The 20,857-nt window shown below is 53.8% G+C and overlaps 1 protein-coding gene across 5 annotated transcripts in view; it reads right to left on the bottom strand.

Moving 5' to 3' along the window:
• The window catches only part of ARHGEF7 (Rho guanine nucleotide exchange factor 7), a gene marked incomplete at both ends in the record, with an annotated part of 127,663 nt that overhangs the window by 7,243 nt on the left and 99,563 nt on the right, over nt 1-20,857 (bottom strand). For 2 of the 5 annotated variants that reach the window (XM_080689765.1, XM_080689764.1), the window contains 10 exons: nt 3,700-3,914; nt 6,357-6,446; nt 8,945-9,038; nt 10,661-10,885; nt 12,852-12,991; nt 13,131-13,209; nt 15,616-15,702; nt 17,153-17,299; nt 17,916-17,975; nt 18,662-18,800. In XM_080689765.1, the coding sequence (XP_080545891.1) occupies nt 3,700-3,914; nt 6,357-6,446; nt 8,945-9,038; nt 10,661-10,885; nt 12,852-12,991; nt 13,131-13,209; nt 15,616-15,702; nt 17,153-17,299; nt 17,916-17,975; nt 18,662-18,800 (1,276 nt within the window). Of the gene's footprint in view, nt 1-3,699; nt 3,915-6,356; nt 6,447-8,944; nt 9,039-10,660; nt 10,886-12,851; nt 12,992-13,130; nt 13,210-15,615; nt 15,703-17,152; nt 17,300-17,915; nt 17,976-18,661; nt 18,801-20,857 lie in introns of those variants that run through there. The other 3 variants (XM_080689763.1, XM_080689766.1, XM_080689762.1) reach the window with 2 other exon arrangements.

Raw genomic sequence — 20,857 nt, 5'->3', positions numbered from 1 at the left:
GCCACAGCCCCACACGACGGCTCTCGGGGCACCTCACTCAGCCTGGGTCCCCACGGCAGCACCCACTCAATACAGAGTGACTCAGGGGCCTGGGGCACACCACAGCAAGGGGAACACCAACGTTAAACCCTCAGCGGCGTCTCAGAACCTTGCCGAGCTCAGGGCCCCAGACACTGTGGACCTTGGCTTGAGACACAGATCTAATCGAGCACTCTTGCGTACAGGCAAGATGGCACACCCAGGCCACAACCGAGCAAGGACCACCCCGGGCTCCCATCCTGCTGTGCCTGACCAGGGCCATAACAGCGACATGCCACTGAGCCAGGGACAGTGGAGCCCAACCGCCACGCCCACGGCATGCGGGGAGCCTGCACCAGAGCCAGGGGGCAGGGTCTGCGACCCGGCAGCACGCACTCTAAACTCACGACCTTCCCAAGTCTACACTGACTGTACTCAACTGAAGCCGAAGCCACTCTGGGGATGGAGCAAACACTTAAATGGCCTCTGTGCGTTTCTGGCTCCAAGACTCTACTTCACCTCTCCTCTAAACGACAGAAAGCACAGCCTTGCTGCGTGTCCTGGCGACCCTCACCTCGGCCCGCAAATACCTGCTGCCTGGCCCTCCCCTTGGCTTCACTGTTCTCTTCTTAGGCAGCTGGGCATGCACTTTATAAAACAAGCAGCAAAGGCCACCCTTAGTCTAAATAAGAAAAAAGTTGTGCTTTTGTCCATTTAGTCACAAAAACCAACAATGCTTCTTTTTGAAAACAAACTTTCCAGTGGTTAAAACGTGTTTATAAAAAAGAAAAGGAATCAGATACAGCACAGTGAAGAGTGACCTTGCAAAGCACGGATCTGCCCTACGGAAGCACCAGCTCTCTACGAGGCAAACGGAGGCGCCGTATCTCCTGGCCCGCCTCTGAAGACCCTGTGTTTGGGGAGAATGGCCAGGCCCTACTCAATGCAACTATGCTATCCCCTCCCCCACATAACAAATATTAAAAGCCACGGGCTAGCAAATGCAAAATTTATTTCAACTGTACATAACAGGTGTCTTTTTTTATAAAACAAACACTTCATTGCCATATGTAACCACAAACAATAATATGCATACTGTACATTACAATGCAACATTCAGATATACATCCAATTATTTCCAAATGGTAGTCACGTACTAAAGATGGCTTTTCCCATTAACAGACAAAGAGCACAGTATAGAGATTTTTTTCAAGATCGTGTATCACTATATACACATTACTGTGTTTTGGCAATTTTATGCAAAACACACAATAAATATAGCTTATCCAGTACTCCTGGTGCGCCGGCTCGGTGGGCAGGCCACCTGGCCTGGGCAGTTGGTCTGGTGACGGCTTAACCTACCTCCGTCTTCAGCTTCTGGCCCAATTCTAACCGCACAGATTGCAGAGCTGCGTAAGCCCACGGTGCCGGTGTGTGTGTGACCACATTCCAGGGCAGGGAAACGCTGGCCCTTTGGGCGCTTGTCACCTCTGCCACACCAGGGCCACTTCTGGGCCTGTGGCACTTCTAAGCAGTCACAAAAGCTAGTGTCAGGTATTCAAAATCAATGCAAAAAAAAAATAAAAATAAAAAAAAAATCCCAACCGTGAGGCTATTCTTCTGTAATGCTCTTATCAACAAAAATCGTCTGTGGCTCTGACGCTACAAGGGCTGGTGGCAACTTGTCAAAATGTCGGCGTGTACAACACCGATGGAAACGTCCCGTTAGGGCCACCGGGTGACAGACACTTGGTGTGAGACAGCCCCAGCAGGGCGGCTGCGCTCCCGTGGTGGCACACAGCGTGTACCAGCAACTGGAGCCGGCTCGGGCACGGCGGAGACCTCAAGTCAACGTGCTGATGAATGGCGAGTCCCAAAGCAGAGACAGTCTACTGTTCCTTTCAGAATATGTTTGTTCTATGTAATACAAAAACAAAATGGCTTCCAAGTCCACTGTATGAGAGTAAGCGTATAAACTCTGTATTATATTTTTCAAAAATTTCTCTCTCTCCACTTGTCTGAATGCACACAAAATGTGTCTCTACTGGAGATTAATACTGGGCTGCTAAATTTAAAAGGCTGCACTGCACCTTGGCTCTAGACTAACTGATATAAAATACTCGATCTCCAGCGGGCGCGAGCAGCTGAGCGGCGACCCGGGCGTGGGCAGGCATTTGGAGGGGTCTGGAGCGCATGGCTCCCCTGGCCCTCGGCTGCCGGGCCCTTGCCTTGCCCATGCAGACGCAGCGCCCCGCTGTCTGAGCATGTGCCCGCTGGGAGCTCACTAGCACCTCTGGCTAGCCAAGGCGGACCCATTTCCCAGGAGAGGGTGGGTACCGCGTCAGCACGCACCCTGCACAAATGAGACCACAACACTGAATCCGGGGATCGGCCAGGAGGGGTTGGGAAGGGGGTCCCGGCCTCCTGGAATCCCAGCCACCCTGAGGAAAGGAAAGAACGTTGTTCCCGATACTATGGCATCCTGTTTCTGAAGCTGGTTTCAATGAATACTTAAAATAAAACCATACGGTTCCATTTTAACACCAAACACAGCGTGCAGGGAGAGAACGCGGCTCTGCCTCTCAAGCGATGGCCAGACCTGGGCCTGCTGCTACAACTGAATGCAACACGGTACATTCAGTTCTCTGTGAAGCGGAGATCAGCCTTGGTGAGGCCCGTGAAAACTCCTTACAACAACCCAGAGGGGCGGACACTGGTGATCGAGCTACCGGACCGCACAGGTCCGCAGCGTCTGCCAGCAGGCTTTGGGTCCCGCGCTACGGGTTGCTGTAAACGGAGTTTCACTGCAGCCGGCTGCTGAAGCAGCGCTGTGCTATGGCTCTGTGGGAGGCGCAGGGGTGCCAGGGCAGCCAGGCTGTGACTGAAGCCAAGCGCTTGACCCAACCCTCTGGATGGTCTGTTCAGCCTACACCTGCAGGGGTGGGCTGCTGCAGCCCTGGGCTCGCCCTGAGTGCAGAGGGTCACCTAACAGCAGTCACCACCTCACCAGGGATGGTGCCGTGTGCTGGCAAGCTTGCCTCTAGACAGGAGCGCTCCCCCTCAGGGCCACATGCAGGACGCGGGAGAGCGGGAGCCGTGGCTGAAGACAGGCTCCGCACACCGGTGGTGCCTGCCCTGCGCTCAGGCCTGGGCCCACAGGGCCTGCTGCACGGCCAGGCAACCAGCACTCGACCAGACTCGGTACTCCGCCACAGCCACTTCTCTCGTCCTCTCTCAACTGCTCGACCAATTGTACAGCACACGCAAAACACGTAGGTCACTACGTGTAAGGCCATTCTCCTCTGTGCTGCTGGCACTTAGATCGCAAACCCTGTGGTTTTGGTATAAAATATAAGTGTCCATACAGCTGTATCCAAAAAGAATGTAACAGTTGCTACACTGAGAATAAAAAGGCAACCCATCTGGAGCTTTTATAAAACAGGTCTGCACTGGGAAAAGCACCCTGGGCACAGCTCAGTGGACCCACCATCCCCTCCAGCACGCAGCGGTGTGCATTCTCAGACTGGCAATAGAGCCTCCACCAGGTACAATGGGAAATTCCGGAACACTCTCAAAAGTTGTTAAAATATCACATAAAAGAGACAAGAAACAGCAAGAAAACATCTAAGAAAAGCAGGCTGCGATACAACAAGCACTGGTTAAGAAGAGCTCAGAAGTGCATTAGTTCTGGTGAGAGATATATGAGCAACAGCTCTTACGAGATGCAGAACCCATTCTGTAACTATGGGCTGTCCATATACTGTCATACTCAGAGTCTTCGGAGAGGTCTGAGGGCTCCAAACGAGAAAGGCTACTGCGACGACCCAAGGAGTCTAGACTTGATTGGTCGTCATCAGCCAAGACGTGATTATGCATCAGGTCAGTGCCTTGCCATGCTAAGACGGGAGGAGTGACAGGTGCGACAGGCAGAGGTGGGGTGAGGAGGGACGGACAGGAAGAGCCACAACCACACATGGAACAAAGCAAAGGTGATGGGAGAGAGGGAAAAGAGAAAATACTGTTAAAAAATGGCAACAATGTCTGTTTCTCCTTATTTAAGGCTGGGTTTTCATAACTAAGCAAAACTAGATCGATTATTATTTCAATAAACCTAAATCATGACATTGTTTCTAAACTGTTCCTTTTAAAGATATACTGTATAGAGTGCTCACCTAAGAACTCTACAAATTATGCCTATGTCCAAATGATTCTAAACACTTGGCAATTAACCAATTTTATTAATAGTCTCATGTCAACATCTGTAAAAGGTACCATTTAAGTGGCTGACTAAAAGCTATTTTCTATTCAGTCAACAGACGTATTGAATGCAAAATAACGTCACAGAATTTTACTTGCTTCTTCAGGTACCTCTTTACCAAGACTCTCATCACTAGCAGGGTCCACACTTACCTTGCCAATCTACCACCAGTGTGAATGGCTCAGAGTGGAGGCCAGGTCTGGGAGGTCCCTTCCCTTCCACCAGTGCTGACGGGCCTCGCTGGAGCTCAGCTTGTGGCCCAGGCGATGCCCCAGTGCCGTGAGAACTGGCAGGGCTGCCACGCTCAAGGCGAGCTGCAGAGGCCAGCACGAGGGATGGAGCAGAGAAGCGACCCCGTGTGTGGCTGGCAATGGGGAGCGGGGCCCGGCCAGGCAGCGGCAGCGGCAGCAAGATGGGAACATGCAGGGCCGAGGCCTCTGGGGAGCTGGGGCCTGCGGCAGGGAATGGCAAGCCACAGCAGCCAAGGTGGGCTCTGAACAGGCTCGCTCGGGCTACGTGGTCTGTGAAGAGCACCACTTCCTTGAGATAGAAGTCGATATGGTTTAGGAAGCCTTACTGGCATCCAAATAGATGCTGAGCGGATTTGAACTGTAGGTGAAATATACTATCTTAAACACTGTTTTCACTGAGCAGTTAAAGTGGAAGAGCTGCTTTCACTATAAACGATGTCTAACTACCATTATGTCCACCACCTTCCAGCACAAGCGTGCAGGTCTCCTGCCATGCCTGCGCCCGAGAGCGACAGACTTCGGCCCCGGCTCCCGCATCTGAGGCCCAGTGGACACCACAGTGTCAACAGAAAGCAGGGCTCAGTGAGTGTGCCGACCACTGCATGGGGCGGCTGCAAAACCCGCCAAAGGATAGGCCCCGCACAGCTCCTCCCGCCTGCGCAGCGGCTGGGCAGCGCCAGAGAGGCGGGCGTCCGCAGCTCCAGACCGCTGTGTTGCCCTGGGTCACTGCGTTACAAGTGCATTCTAAGTGACTGAAACTGAGAATTTAAACAACGTCAATTCAAAACCCAAGGAAAACTAGGGTTCTATATGAGAACCATAACACAGTTATAGAACAACGTAACATATACTTCTAACACAATCACTGTCAAATTATAAACACACAATACCTTTAGTCACAAGATCTGTAGTACACTATCGCCTAACTAGACACACGTTCTCTGGCTGGTTGAGTCCCTGGGCCTTTGCCTTTCTTGCTACAGTGCTGACTCGTTACTACAAGTTGGTACCTCCGCTGGGGGGAGCGGGGACAATGACGGGGCTGAGCCTGGAGAAAGCCTTCCCATCCCAGGCACTGCACGGGGCACGGGCAAAATGCAGGGCAGATTAAAAAAGGAAAGGTCCACAGGCCACCACAAATGCTGCCTGGATTTGACCTTAACAAAACCTAAAGCATCTTAGAGAACAAAAAGCCGTTCCTACTCTTCTGTTTTACAGCACTGTTCAAGGTAGGCCAGGACGCTAATCTGAAGCACCGCTAACTGCAGGTGATGGGAAGGGAGAGGTGGGATGCCTGCGAAACCCACGCTGGGAAGGACCAAACACATCCCGATAAAAACCAGTCTTTATGCCAAAGTATCCTGTTCTCAAAAAGAGCCAAAAATAAGGAGGAAGAGGAGCGTAGGCAGCGCGCTGCGGGCCCAGCACTCGGGAGGTGCCCTGCGGCCCACTCCTCCACAGCCGCGCCATGCTGTGCCCGCTCCCACCTGCACGAGGACAGAATGCTTCCGCTTCACACAGTACTGGGGAGACACAGCTGAGCGCCGCGATGCCCAAGTCTGTCAAGCACATCGGCTTGTGCTCAGTTCCAAGTGGTTTATAAAAGAAAAACAGCCAGTAAGAGCTTTGCTCTAGGTTTGTGTTTGGGACAAGAACAATTGTGAAGCGCTCTAAACCTGCACAGATTCCGACACTAGGCCAGTAGTGGAGCAGCAGCAGCACCTGAGCTAGTCTCTCGCCACCTCCGAAATGCATCCAAGGGAAGCATTAGCATGCTTGGGGCGCTGCGGCCTGACCTCAAACGGGCCAGGCATTCCCAAGCAACTTACTGGAATTCAGAGTCTGCCGTGTTTTGGCGCTGGTGCAGTAAGCTTCGATGACTTTCAGAATCTGAGCATCTTCTTCGAGAGCAGCTGTGCCTGTGGAGAGATGCAGATGGTCACCACCGAGCCTGCCGCACTCAGCCAGCCAGCTCTCCAGAGCCACGGCTGCATGGCCGGCCAGCCAGATCCAGACCTGAAGATGGCCTGCACTTCCCTTGGCAGGCAAATGTTCTCTACCTACAGACAGATCTTTCAAAACAACACCTACTTCTCTTAACATGTTTTTATCTGCAACATATCTAGCAAAAGGTTACTACCATAACCACATAAAAACTATTTTACTACTCTATAAGGAAAAACGATACCTGCTACCTACAAACTTTAAGAAGACAAGAGATAAGAAGCAGTTCACAAAGAACAATGGCAGGAAGAAAAGATGTTCAACCTCCCTGAAAGAAGAAATGAGAATCAGTCATGTTTTCACAAGCGCGCCACCCTCCAGGCAGAGGCGAGCCTTGCCCCGCGTTGAGGAGTAGAGAAGGCACCTTCTGGACTGGCAACAGACCCCAAGTCTTCAAGGAACAATCCTGGGACCCAATCCCTGCTCAGAACTTGACCCAGGAAATGCACAATGCCCAAGCCAGGGCTCCTGCTGGCCCGGAGCAGCGGGCTACCTTGCAAAAACTGGCCTCCTCTCCAGAGCCCAGGCACGAGAACAGAAGTTACCTGACTGACAGCCTCTCAGGGCAGCCGGACAGGGCACAGCCCTCAGACCAGCAGAGTAGGGAGCACATGTTTTAAAGGGTCCGCTGGCCGGGCGGGCGTGGTGGCACACACTTGTAATCCCAGCATTTGGGAGGCTAAGACAGGAGGGTCACAGGTTTGCAACCAGCCTCAGCTACCTAGTGAGGCCCTCTGCAACTAAGTGAGACCCTCTTTCAAAATCCAAGTATAAAAAATAGGGCTGGGGTACAGCTCGGAGGTAGAATGCCCCTGGGTTCAATCCCCAGTTCCACACACAAAAAAGTTCTCCCTATTCTAATAAAAATGTGGAAAGAAGGCTAAAATATTAATAGCTGTATAATAATTAAGCCTCAATATCATTTTAAGAGACTAAAACATAAATAGGGCAAGTCAAATTATTATTCAGTACTAGACGATAAATTACAGCACACAGAAATCAAACTACTGAGAAGGCTTTGCGTCCCCACCAGGAAGCACTCTTTCCACAGCTTCTTGTGACAAGCCCCTCCCTCAGCAGGGGCAGCTGGCTCCAGAGAGGGCTACAGCAAGGTGATCCCCAGCGGCGGGCTGGGGGCAGGTGGCTGGCTTTGTGGGGACTCTTCATGTCCAGCTGATGTACGCAAGTGCTCCTTTCAGACACAGAGGACAAGCATGCCACACACAGGCAGAGAAGAATCACGGCGCCAGACCCGGCTGTGGCTTCCGAGGGCGGCAGCCATCGCTGACCCGCCTGGGTCACACAGTGCGGACGGCTCGGAGGAGGCGACTGGAGGACGGCACTGTCTGCTGCCTGCCATCGCTGCCTCACAGACTAGAGAAAGTCCTGGGATCTGAGTAATGAAGGTGAGGCAGCTTACACAGCTCCAGGGACGTGGAAGCAGCAGAGCCCATGGGCATACGGCTTGTCCACCTTCGCCTCAAAGCCCCATCTCTAACCTGGGAGGACTGCGGCGGAGGCGAGCCTCCATGCTCCTCCTGTGGGCTGCCCACACCTTTCCCCAGGGTCGGGCCTGACATTCTCTCCTAGAGCTGTGCCCTACGCCTCGCAGGCTAGGTACTGCGCCCAAGCGCCCACTGCCCGTTCACTGTGTGCCTTCTACTAAGTCCTGAGCTCCCACGGGGAGGTGCCCCGCCTTCACGGTGCTGCTCCTCGCTCCAGCACACAGAGGGAAAGTGCCTGCTGCCAATGTCTGACAGCTCCCGCCTGGCGCCAGAGAGGGGCACGCAGGACAGCGAACCTTGCTGGTCTCGCCCTCACAGCCTCACACGGGGGGTGAGCAGGAGGCTTGGCCGTGGCAGCGGGCCCGAGCCCAGGCTGGCGGGACTGTGTGCCAGAGCTGCTGTGCCCTGCAGCCACCTTCCACAGGGCGAGGCTGCTGCAGTCGAGTTCCGACCAGCATCTCTTGCCCTGCCAGCCCACTTCTGCAAGCAGGTCTCGAGAGGGTCCCCAGGGGTAAGGTGACCGAGAGGGACATCACAGAGGCGCGAGACCAGGAGTTCAAGTCACCAGCCAAGGGGGGGTGCCCCCAGGCAAGTTCCTCCAGTGCCTGTCACACAGGCCCCTGGCCAGCCATCTGCCAGCTGTGCGCCTTCCCAAGTCACACAACAAGAAGGAAGAGAAGGGCAGCTTTCCAGGGCCCCGCTCCAAATGTCTCCACAGCTCGCCCGAGCACCCGGGGGCCCTGGGGAGGGCAGACCCGACTTCCAGCTCCTCATAGCCCACCTAGGAAAGACTCAGCAAGGCCCTCGGCTGGTGACTGGCGCAGAAGGCAGCAGGCGAGGTGGAAAGGCGGCGCGGCCCCCCTAGTGTGGCCAGGAAGCCCTCATCCCCCCGGGCCCACAGCACTCACTTTTGCGCAAAGCGAACTCCTCGTCCGAAGGCTTGCGCTCCGGCTTGCGCTTCGGCAGCAGCTTCTTCATGGTCTTAGGGCTCTTGCTCAGATCCTGGGAAACAGGACAGGACAGGAAGCTGATGCCAGAGCCCTCGGCTCAGGGACGGGGCGGCCAGAGCAACCAAGCTCTGCACCATCAAGTAGCCGCCTCTCCCACGCCGGCCTTTCTCACCAGCTGCTGGCACCCACCTAGGATCCTCAGGGCAGTCTCGGCATGGGCACTCCTGCTGCTGGGACCCCACCAGTCCTGTGACAGCACGTGTCAGGGGAGCAAGGACAGATGGCTGGGGACGGCCGGGCGCCAGCGCTGGAACAGACCCTCCTGGCAGAGCTGTCCAGGAGGACAGGAAGAGGCAAACTCCCTCCAAGCAAACGCAGGCCAGGCACTCGCTTTGGAAGCGCTGGCACCTGGGGTGGGGACCTTGGGAGGCTCGGGCTGAGCAGTACTCGAAGGGGTGCCCACCCGCACCCCATCTCCTCAGCACACCCTCAATTAGGTGAAAACTGAGTGAAGGAAACAGGGCAGGGTGAGGCACACCCATACTTAAGAGGCTGCCTTGGCCAGCTCCACTTTTTATGAGCTTGAGGGGTGCTGCAGAACGGAACAGACTCAGCAGAGGGAGCAATGCTCCACTTAAAAGCCTTCTCTAAAAACAAACATTTAAAAGCTCTTAGAAGTGGAGCAGAAATCAGTTCCAGAAGAAACCTATACATGGGCCTGGGGCTCGCCTACTTGAGGGGAAGGCAGACCAGAGGGTGCCTGGCATGCAGGGTGGGGCAGGAGGCTGGCACTGCACGCTCCGCATCCTAGCCACTCTGCAGGGGACTCCTCGCTACAGGACGTGAAGAGCTACAAGAGCCGGCCACAGTCAGACACTCTTCAACGATCCCAGCCCGCCACCTCGCTCACCTAGTCTCCACCTGGCAGTTTTGCTCCACCTTTATCCCTGTAATTAAATCTCCCTCAGTTCTTGCCTGCAAGGTACCACTTTTCCTTTACAGAATGAACACTAAACTATTTAAAAGTCTTCAGGCAAACTGCCCACAATTAAAATATTCTCATGATTCTCTACAAATTGACTGAACGACGTAAGGACGAATCCTAATTTCTCGTGGAACACTTTCCCTGTGCTGGCAGGAATAGAGGGTCTGTCTGCCCCAGCAACCTGGCCACGCAGCCCTGGTGAGACGGGCACACCTGCACAGACACACATTCACACTCTCGACCCAAATACTCACACGCCGGCATTCAGTAGTGCTAACATGCTAACGCCACACTCGCAGCACGCGCACACCTGAGCAGTCTTCCCGACGGTCCGCTCGCAGGATGCTCACACGCTCACACCACGCTCATGATAACTTCACTCATTTCTCACGCTCAGACCAGAGGTCGGCTCCCTCCAGTGGAAGTACTCCTCAGAACATGCTTCTCAGGAATTGCGCCCTCCCTCGAGGCAGGCACAGGTGAGCAGGTAATACTGCTGAGCCTTATTTGGGGACAGGACCTACCTGGTGTAACTGTACCTGGCCTGCCCTAGAGACTTGACTGCTGTGGAAGGGAAGGAAGAGGAGCTCCCTGACGACCTTTTCACCTCCAAGAGCTCCAGGTCCTCGGGATGAACCGCAAGGCCTGGGAGGCCCCGAACCTGCGCACGCCTCCCCCAAAGGCCTCACCTCCTTGTAGCAGAGCGCAGCAGACGGCCGGAGAGGGGGCGCGGGCCGCAGGCAGCTCAGGCTCCAGGGCTTGGGGGTCTTGGGAGGCTCCAGGGGCCCCCAGCTGATGGTGGTGTGGGGGGTGCCGTGGTGGGAGGGGTGGGGCAGCGTGTGGTATGCGGGTCCCAACCCCACAGGCTTGTTGTCCGCGTGCTTGCTGGATGGGGTGATGGAATGGGAGGGGAGCTGCCAGGCACAAAAGCAGAAGAGCAGAGAGCATGAGACTGGTGCCATCGGCGCAGACACCTCCCCGCGGCCTCATCCCACCTCCCGAGCCTCCAGGAGACCAGCCTAGCAGGGGCTTCGGGCTGTACCCAGCTCTGCCTGGGGCCCAAGACCACATCCCACAGTCCATATCTGCTGAGGAACAATGTTTGGCAAAGGCTCAACATTCAGCACAGATATCAGAATTTTATCAAGAACAGGCATTGCGTACTGGACCGTGGCCACTTACAACTTACCACCTGGTCACAAGGGTGGGGATAGAACCAGCCTGACTCCTGGGCTGGGGGCTGGGAGGTACAGCCAAGCTGATTCACCAAAAGGGCAAAGTCCAGTTGCAACAGCCCTGTAAAGCCCAGAACAGGGACCACCTGGCTCTTAGAGAAAACTGCCAGGAGCTGCAGGCCTGTGTGAGGCCACCACCCTCAAGGTGTGGACATGGGAAACCCCTGAAAGCGTAGGACGCAGTGGCCAGCGTGGGCTCAAGAGCAGGCGCCATGGCTGTCTGCCCTGTCCACAGACTCATTCTTGGGCCCGAGGGACTGAGCGGCCAGAAATCAGCTTTCTTCAGCTAAATAGCATGCACAGATAGAATCGCAGGAAACATCCCTTCTAACAAGTGTGCTACAGTGACTAATGTTTGGCTTGTCTCTCCTACTTGGAGAAGTCAGAAAAGGGATGCTTAGTTGGGAATGGTGGCACATGTTTAGTCTTAGTACTTGGGAGGCTGAGACAGGAGGAGCCACAGGTTCGAAGCCAGCCTCGGACACTTTAGTGAGACTCTCCGCAATTTAGCGAGACCCTGTCTCCAAAAAAAGGGAGGCTCAATGCTGAAAGGAACATGGCTCTCGGGCTATGCTGTACCCAGAAGCACACTGACGCCATCCCCAGGGAGCCTGAAGAGCGGGAGGGGCGCCTTCGTGATGGCAAAAGGAGTGCTGGGACGCCAGCCGGCGCCCACTACGCAGCCCACTCACCGCTGTGCAAAGGCACGCCCACTGCTCGGGCGAACACTCATGCGCACACCCGCACTCCTGGGACACGGCTGGTTTCGTGAAGGCCAAGCGTCTTCAGGACTTGAGAGAAGTTAGAGCAGACTCGCGCAAACCGAAAGGTTAGCTACAGCACGAGTTCTGACCCCAACTGCCAGGGAAAGAGGAGGCCGACCTCGTGTGGCCTCCTGGACTAAGCTTGAGCACGGACAATGTACAGTGAGCGACTGAGCGACGTGGGAGGAAGCGTGTCAGAGGAAGAAGAGTGATGTGAACGTGAAGCCTGATGAAGGGGGCGGCAGAGCCCCCTGGGGACCTATCGAGGCGTGAGGACGATGTACACACTGAGCGTGCCAGCGAGCCGTCACTCCCGTGGGCCTGCCCACTTTGGTGTCATTGGATAAGGCTGACACAACGTTAAAATAACTCGGCGTCAACTTCTCACACATAAAACACCAGCACAGAAACTTTGGTGTTGGCCTATTTTAAAATGTCTTTAAGCCGGGCGTGGTGGCACACCCTTGTATTCCCTGCGCTTGGGAGGTGGAGACAGGAGGACTGCGCAGGTTCAAAGCCAGCCACACTGGCTTAAGAGACCCTGTTTCCAAATAAAAAGTATAAAATGGGTCTGGGAGTGTAGCCCGGAGGTAGAAGGGTTTCCAGGAACCCCAATACCACCAAAAAAATAAAATAAATAAATTGTAAAAAGTCTCTTAAAAAAAAGAGAAAGAAAGAAAGAAAGACAAGCACCAAACAAGTGCAAGGCTCCTGGGAAGTAGTAAGCCCAGGTTAATCTCCCAGGCCACCTGGGGCAGCCCCGGGCAGTCTCGTGTGTGCACTGGGCAGCTTGCTCCATGTGGAGCCACACATCTGCAGGGAAACGGGAGGCAGGCTGAAAGCATCCCCGCCCACCCCACAGCCGACACACTGGCCCTTACGGTATGAGACGGCACTGAGTGGGGCTTGATGGTGGGGTTGCCAGCAGACGTGACCCTTGTCTGCTTCTGCAGGTGGTCCACCCATTCGTGCAGATCCTGCTGGTTGTTGCAAGACACTAGTATCCGCTCGATCATGCTCCCTAGAGGAAGTGAGGAAAACGGGCTGACGTGGAAACACGGGCAAGAGGCACACACGCAGAACGTGACCTAGCACGTGCTAAGCGATGCGCACGCGTCATGGCCCGCACACAAGGACGCCCACACAGCTTGCACCGTCACCTGATATTTCAAATGCATTCCTATGATTTTCACTGTCCTCAAGCTTTGTGATTGTCATTCCTGTCGTCGGGAGCTTTCCCTAGAAAAGACCCACATACAAAAAATGCAGTCAGTGCTTTTCTATCAATAAGACACCAGAATTAAAGCATTAAGTGACTTTAGAAACGGCAGGGGAACGGCGAACCAAAAGAGCCTTTTTGCTTACAGCAGTGCATACAGCAATACCAAAATCCATCTCAAATAAGAAACCGTAAGACCATAATGAAGAAAATAAACTAGTAATAAAGAGTACAAAACCCAAGGAAAAAGTAAACTCTGATGAGTTTCTCTACACATAAACATCAGGCCACAAAAGCATCCATTATGATGAAACCCAAGGGTGCAGCAGCTGTTCAGGACACACTTCTGGAAGGGCAGGGATGTGAGCCAAGAGCAGGAATGGGCAGCAGTTACGCTCTGCGCTGAGACGCAGCCAGCGCAGCGCGTGCAGGCAAGCGTCTGGGGACCACGCCGAGCGGGGCATGCCGCTGAGGGGTTCAGCAAGGCGTGCGATCTGAGCGTCATAAACAGAACGACCTACACATGAAGAGCTGCCCCCACTCACAGGAGCCATGAGACCGACGGCCAACCAGACCGAGCCTTTAGGAAAGGCCTCTGGGTGTTCTGGGCTGAGGTGCTTTGGAACAATTGTTAGGCAAGGGGCTAGAGGATTCTGTCAGCACCCAAAAAATAGTACTTTCAAATGAGGTTCAAGGGAGTTCCCCCCACAGGCCATGTGGTAATGCCACAAACTGGCAGGTGCTCCTGACATCTGACAGGCAGAGACCAGAGAGACTATCAACACCTCACGGCACACAGGACAGTCGCTCACCCCTCCCACCCAGAGCAAAAAGAATCAGCAGCAGTGCAAGGCAGAGGAACCCTTCTGAAGTATGGTAGGCAAGACCGCAGATGGCCTTCTGTGGCCAAGACATCATACTCGCAGGTATTTGAACAGCTTTGAGAAGTCCTCAGCAGCAGCGAAGCAAATTCACTGTTGCTGGCTCTCACATCCCTGAGCTAGTGTCCAAGAGTAGAAATGAATACCAAGGTCACACAGGCCAGGGCCCACTGCACTAGGAAGAGCCTTCCAAGAAAGCAGTCAGGAACAGCAATGGGGCTCTGAGAGCAGGGCTCCAGAGGCACAAGGCCATCCCTGAGTGCCAGCCTAGCAGGAGGCAAGGCCCACCAAGGAAACAAGCTCTGGCAAGGGGCTGGGGTGCCACCCTGTCTTCAGCCAATGTGGGGATGAGGCTCTGCAGGGGTGAAGAGGAAGCTGGAAACAGCCAGAGGGAAAGGTCTGGGATCCTGGGTCCCTGAGCAAGGGGACCCAGGAGGTGCCACCCGGCCTCAAGAGCCTCTTCATGGGCAACAACTGTACACATCCGGCATGATGCTCCTGGGCAGTCCACGCTTGCTCCACCAATTTTTTTTTTTTTGGGGGGGTGGTACTGGGGATGGAACCCCTCTACCTCCGGGCTATACTCCCAGACCTATTTTTATATTTTTTTTATTTGGAAACAGGGTCTTTTAAGCCAGTAAGGCTGGCTTCGAACCTGCGGGATCCTCCTGTCCCAGCCTCCCAAGCGCGGGGATTACAAGCGTGCGCCACCACGCCCAGCTTGCTCCACCAATTTTAACGTGGTCTTTGGAATGCCTGTGTGGTAACAAGCCCCCTGGTAAAGACAAAGCCTCCTGAGGTGACCCAAGCATGACAGCTGTCACTCACGAAGCTCCAGTCCTCGGTGGAACAAGATGCACACACGCACGCACAGGACACAGGGCAGCTCCTCCCACAGCCCACCTGCACCCCACCCAGAGAGGGGTGTATTAACTTTTGTAGCTTCGCAGAAAGACAACGAAGAAAGCTGCCCAGAGCATCACCAGACAGACAGAGGAACTAAGGTGCAGAGAACTCCATTCTCACCAGGGCGCAGCACAAGACAGACCCTGCGTTGTGCTTCCCAAAGCATGTCTCATGGTTCCTCAAGAAACCCAGTGAAATGATTAAAAACAGAAACCTAGCTGCTCCACATTACATGCTGAGGGATGGGGGGGCTGCACCTCTTACCAAAAGTCCTGGTAAAGATCCTCCACTATCCTGAACCACAGCCCCTGCCAAGTTCTGTAGAATCAAAAGCAAACCCCCTTAGAAGCAACATGCTGTGCTCAGAGGGTGCAGCCAGCCACAGACTGAGGGCGCGTGACACGCCCTGCCGTCTGGGCTGCTCCACGATGCCACGTCCTTCTGCTCAGTTCACACCGGCCTGTTGCACGGCCACATACAAGTACACGACAGGAGCGCATGCACGTTTCACATATAGGGCCCCACACTGCAGAACACCACACACAGCAGAAACGGACACACACAAAGGGCCCAAGTCAGCTTGACAGCATGTGTCAGACCCACCATGAGCAAGAAAATGTGACTGCAGATGTGCTCTACCTGGTAGATGAAGCCGCTCATCCTGGGACTGGCAGACAACATCAGCAGAAGGCTTGGGAAGAGCAGAAGGTATCGCTCATTCTTTTCCTAATATAAAAACAAAGCCAAATAGCTTATAAAATACATCCACTTACAGACATCAGCACAATCCTGACTTATACTGGGCCCTATGAAACGTTATATTTTCTATCTAGGCATTTCTACCAAATGGTACAAAATTCCGACCAATTCTACATTACACCCTAACCTATGAGAAAGAGAGGGTTTACAAACAGGTGAAGACCATGGATTGATCAATTCTTCAGATAAAAAGGAAAGAAGATGCCGAGTGTGGTGGCACACACCTGTAATCCCAGTAGCGGGCAGGCAGGCAGAGGAGGGCAGGTTTAATGCCAGCCTCAGCAACTCAGTGAGGCTCTCCATTGGCAACGTAGTGTTTGAAAATAAAAAGGGCTTGGGTACAGCTCAGAGTTAGACTGCCCTGGGTTCAACAATTAAAAGATCCCGGACACACTAGAACCTGTGTGACATCTCTGGAAAGTACTCATGAAGGAGCCCAGCTAAGCCATTATCTATTTTTAGCCAACCTAAAATTTTATTATGGTTCAAAGTAAAAACAAGAAAAAGAACTTAGAAAATTTTAGTGGGGAAAGGGAAATAGGTAGATTCTAGCAGAGGCTGTGAAGAGCCAGCGGAAACACCTTTCCAGCTGTGGTCCTGACGGCATCCTTTCTGGAGCAGTACCTGCCAACACTGAGCTCCAGTACTACAAAGACGTGCCCCAAAGTGTTTCCATTGATTATCTTAAAGCTTAAAACTCTATGATTAAGAAACAAACTGCTTTTGGGATATCTGGGTGCTTTGATCACTGTGATAAATAAGAAAAATCCTGATTTTCTTTCTTTTTTTTTGTGGTACTGGGAGTGAAACTCAGGGGCTTTTCTACCTCTGGGCTAGACTCCCAGACCTATTTTATATTTTATTTGGAAACAGGGTCTCACTAAGTTGCTGAGAGCCTCACCAAGTAGCTGAGGCTGGCTTTGAACCTGTGCGATCCTCCTGTCTCAGCCTCCCAAGTGCTGGGATTACAAGCGTGCGCCACCACGCCCGGCAAAATTCCTGATTTCTATGGTATCCAAATTACAAGACCCTGGTCTACACGGGCAGTGATATTTTAAAACAGTATTGGGGGGGGGGGGTGCGTGGTGGCGCACACTTGGGAGCTGGAAACAGGAGAATTGCACAGGTTTGAAGCCAACCACGCCAGCTTAAGAGACCCCGCTTCCAAATAAAAGTATAAAAATAGGTCTGGGAGTGTAGCCCGAAGGTAGAACGGTTTCCAGGAACCCCAGTACCACCAACGAATAAAATAAAATAAAAACTAGTATGGGGGAGGAATACACATTACAAGTGAAAGTTCAATGTTCTATTGTCCTGAGAGTATGCCAAGCTCCCACGACCTCCACCCTCGCCTCACGTCCTTAGAGTCGGTGTCCCGAGAGCCTAAGGGGGACGAAGCCGCCTTGGAGCGCAGTACCTCGCTTCCTGCGCACTGGATCATGACCTGGGACATGTAAATGACGTTGCCCAGTGTCTTGATGCCATCGCCCTCCCAGCTCCGGATGGCTTCTGTCAGGATCTGCAACTCAAGCTCTTTTCTTTTTCGTACTTCTTGACACTGGGCCTGCAAAACACAGAACAGCACTGTTCAACGACAAAGAAGCTCCCAGAACCTTAAGTTTCAGCCACACTGCTGCTTCTTGAGACAATGAGTGCTTTGTATTTTTCACCTTGAGACTGAAAGTATGAAGTCAAGAAAAGCAAAATGCACAACTGCTTTGAAATACTAAACACTAAAACTACCTTAAGAATAGCAGGTTTTGTCACTTTTAAGAAGAAATGTACAGCAGACAAAAATGTTTTCATTCTGTCTTATTAGTACCTGCCAACAGAGAAGACTAAGAAGCGGGGGAAAGGGTAAATATAACTTATGCTATAAAAAAGGCACGTTTCGTAAACACAGTTGGTAAGACAAATGACAAGAGATGCGCATAAGCACTGCGTTCTCCAGAGTGTCACTGAAGACCTGAGCTTTTCTCAAATGCAAACAACTTCACACCAGCCTTCTGGAGCCACTGTCCACTAAAGCAAGAGCGTGTGCTGGTCTGTGGTCATCTTTCTTTCATCTGAGTAAACACTGAATTCAGCGGCAAGCCATGTATCATCTCGCTTTTTCTGCTGATAATTCTACATTCACTCGGTATAAAAACATCTTGAGGAAGAACACGCGTGCCACTTACTGAAAGGTTTTTGAAGGCAGTCATGGATCTCTGAATATCTTGTCTGTCAGGATGATAATCCTTTGGTCAAAAGAAAACATATTATCAACTTTCATAATGAAGCATTTTTCTTAAAAAGCTACTCTCTGAAGACTTGCCTGAAACCCTCCTAGTATGTTTCAGCCCTGACGAGTGTTTTCTTCTCAGCACTAAAGTGGCATTTCTTCTTTAATTAAATCATGGAGCCAATGGACTTTGGGGAAAATGATTTGTATCAGAACAGGCAAGCTCAGGGCCAGCAAACAAGGCCTGCTCTGCAAAGCAAGCTTTCAGGGAAGAGGGCTGCACTTGGGTTTGCAGGCGCTCTCTGACTCTGCCCCAGAAAGGCAGCGCTGGTGTGTGCCGTGAAGGCCAGAGGCCCACCCAAGCCCAGAGAAGCGTGCGACCCCAACTTCTGCTGACCAGTACGCAACCTGTCCTTAACTGGCTCTGCTCTGCCTGCTCTGTGGCTAAATGTCCGCGATGGCGTCTCAATGCCATTTGACTGTTCCTAGCTTCCAGTCTGTGAAACTTGCTTGGCAGCCATGGATGGGAGCAAGCGAGCAGAGGGCTTTCTCGGAGCGGGCGAGGAGAAGCCCTCACGTCTAGCAAGATCACGCTGAAGGTCCACTAGGTTACAAACTCTCAACAAGCCACGAGCCTGATGACATGGCAGCTCCCTGGCCTGAGCCCCCAGTCCGGTGGGGTCGGGTCAGGTGGGGTAGTACCTCCATGTGCCTTTCCAGCTCCTTGAGCAGTGTGGGGTACTTGTCCAGGCGCATGAATGGCTTGCTGAGGCCGGTGGTCAGCACGAGGACACCGGGACTGCTGGCGCCTTTCGTCTCCATGAACTCCCCCAGGTCCTCGCTGGTTGGAGGACAGGGTGGGCGAGAAGAGAATGGGGTTAGACAGACAGCGAGCGCCAGTGTTCGTCAGAGAAAGTGTCTCATGGCACATGCCGAAGTCGCTGAAGCTTATGACCAAACCCATGCGGGTTATGTCAAGAAACCAAAGGGAGCCCCAAAGGTTCCTATCAGCAGGCTCACCGAGAATGCACATTCGAGCAATCCCCTTCATGGAAAGGCCAGCCCTGCAGCACGCTGGTGCCCCAAGGTCCTGCCAAGTGGAAGCAGCGCACTTCGCACTGGAGCAGGACCCCATCATCTCAGGACATCGGCCTGGCAAGAATGGCCCGCAGCTGCCCTAGGAGGGAGCAGAGCTGCACACGGCAAGTGCGAAGAGGTCCAGCACCACTCTTTAGGGCTGGGAAGCTGGCCCTGCACACTACACTCTGTCCTCCGGTGCATGAAAAGGAATGGAAGAATGCAGGGCGTGTCCAAAACTAAAGGACACATCTCCCCAGTCCTGTCACGGGCATCTCTCTTGCTCCTCAGCATTCCCTGTGATGAGCCCTTCGGAGCCCACCATGTCCATGTCCACTGCCCCTGCTCTGGAGCAGGCACCATAGGGCCGAGTGGGCACCATGGGGCCGAGCTCTGTCGCCAACACCCGGCCTCTTGGTGTCTGTGACTAGGTGATGTCAAGCCCCTTATCTGTAATCCGCTCTGGTCTTGATGTCAGATGTGTAGTGCAGGTGCATCTGAAATTCAAGATGGGCTCTTGGTGCTTCTTGGGAAGCAGCAATCACAGACACAAAGATGGAGAGTGTGTGTGGCCTGTGAGAGCATGTGTGTGGCTGGAGCGGCGGCGGCACCAGTGTTGCGCAGCACAGGACGCCTCGGTCCTCTTGCCTGACGAGGCTGCCCAGGGGCTGCAGAGACGCAACACCTGAAGAGGTGATGTGCAGGGTGCCGGCTGAGGCCGAGGCTGCTGAGTCTGGCTCAGACACCAGGGCCTCAGCAGCACCACTAAGAGCAGGAACGCCCGGGAGTCCACATCACAGCCCAGGAGACCAGGGTGACACCCAGTACCACGCCACGTCCCAGATTCCAGGGCGGTCCCTGTCCCCACACTGTATCTTGAAAGATCAGGTGTCTCGGTCAAAGGACTGCATTCAGATGATGCCTCATCTCAAGGAAAAACTTCTCTGAGCCTAGAGGTTTACCCTAAAAGGAAGAGCTATGTCCTTCACGTTGCATAAATGACGACCTAAAATAAATATGAAAATCCTAACAGAAAAGCTAAGAGAAAGGGCATCCTCTGCCTCACAGCACTGGGCCCCAGGCGGGCCCCTCCGGTGCCGGCCCTCTGCCCACGTCCTGGACACCAACACACGGAGGGCTCCGGTGAAAGCACCTGCAGTGTTTAGTCTAAAGCACAGGAAAAGGATGCTCAACTGGCATGGTCCAGTGTGGATGGTTCCACCTACATGCGTGTTCCCTGGCGGTGTGGGGATGAGCTGGCCCGGCAGCTCCATCCCACCTCCGCCCACGGGATTCCACACACTTCACAGGGAGAGTGCTTACCCGGCCAAGCCCAGTCTGCAATGAGGTGTGCAGGACAAGGTTAAGGCCAGGAGAGGGGGGACCTGGTTAGCAGACGTAGGCTTCTGAAGCGTGGACCCTCAACGGAGGCCTCTTCACCCAAGCACCTATGCAACCTCTGGGCAGCCTCGTCAGGAAAGAGGACCGCGGCATCCTGTGCTGCGCGGCACCGGGGAGGCCGCCGCTCCAGCCACGCACACTCTCCATCTTTGTGTCGGTGACTGTTGTGCTTCCCAGACATGTTTTCCTCAGGCAGACATCAGGGTCTGCTTGCTGAGACAAGCGCCTTGGTGTGCGGGCCCTGGGCAGCACTGTCCTGTGCTCCCGCTGCCCCAGAGCCAGCGCAGCCCCTCGCCCACTACCTGTGTTGGCACGGCGCAGGTGAAGACCCACTCAGGCTGCTGCTGCGGCAGTGACCCCGGCGACGCTCTGCTCCTAGTCAAGCCTACGCAGAGCTGCCCTCTCCTGAGAACGCTTGCT

This window comes from Muscardinus avellanarius (genome assembly GCF_963383645.1).
Source record: "Muscardinus avellanarius genome assembly, chromosome: 2".
Taxonomy (NCBI): domain Eukaryota; kingdom Metazoa; phylum Chordata; class Mammalia; order Rodentia; family Gliridae; genus Muscardinus; species Muscardinus avellanarius.
The sequence above is the reverse complement of the archived record's forward strand: the minus strand, read 5'-3'. Positions and strand labels throughout refer to the sequence as shown.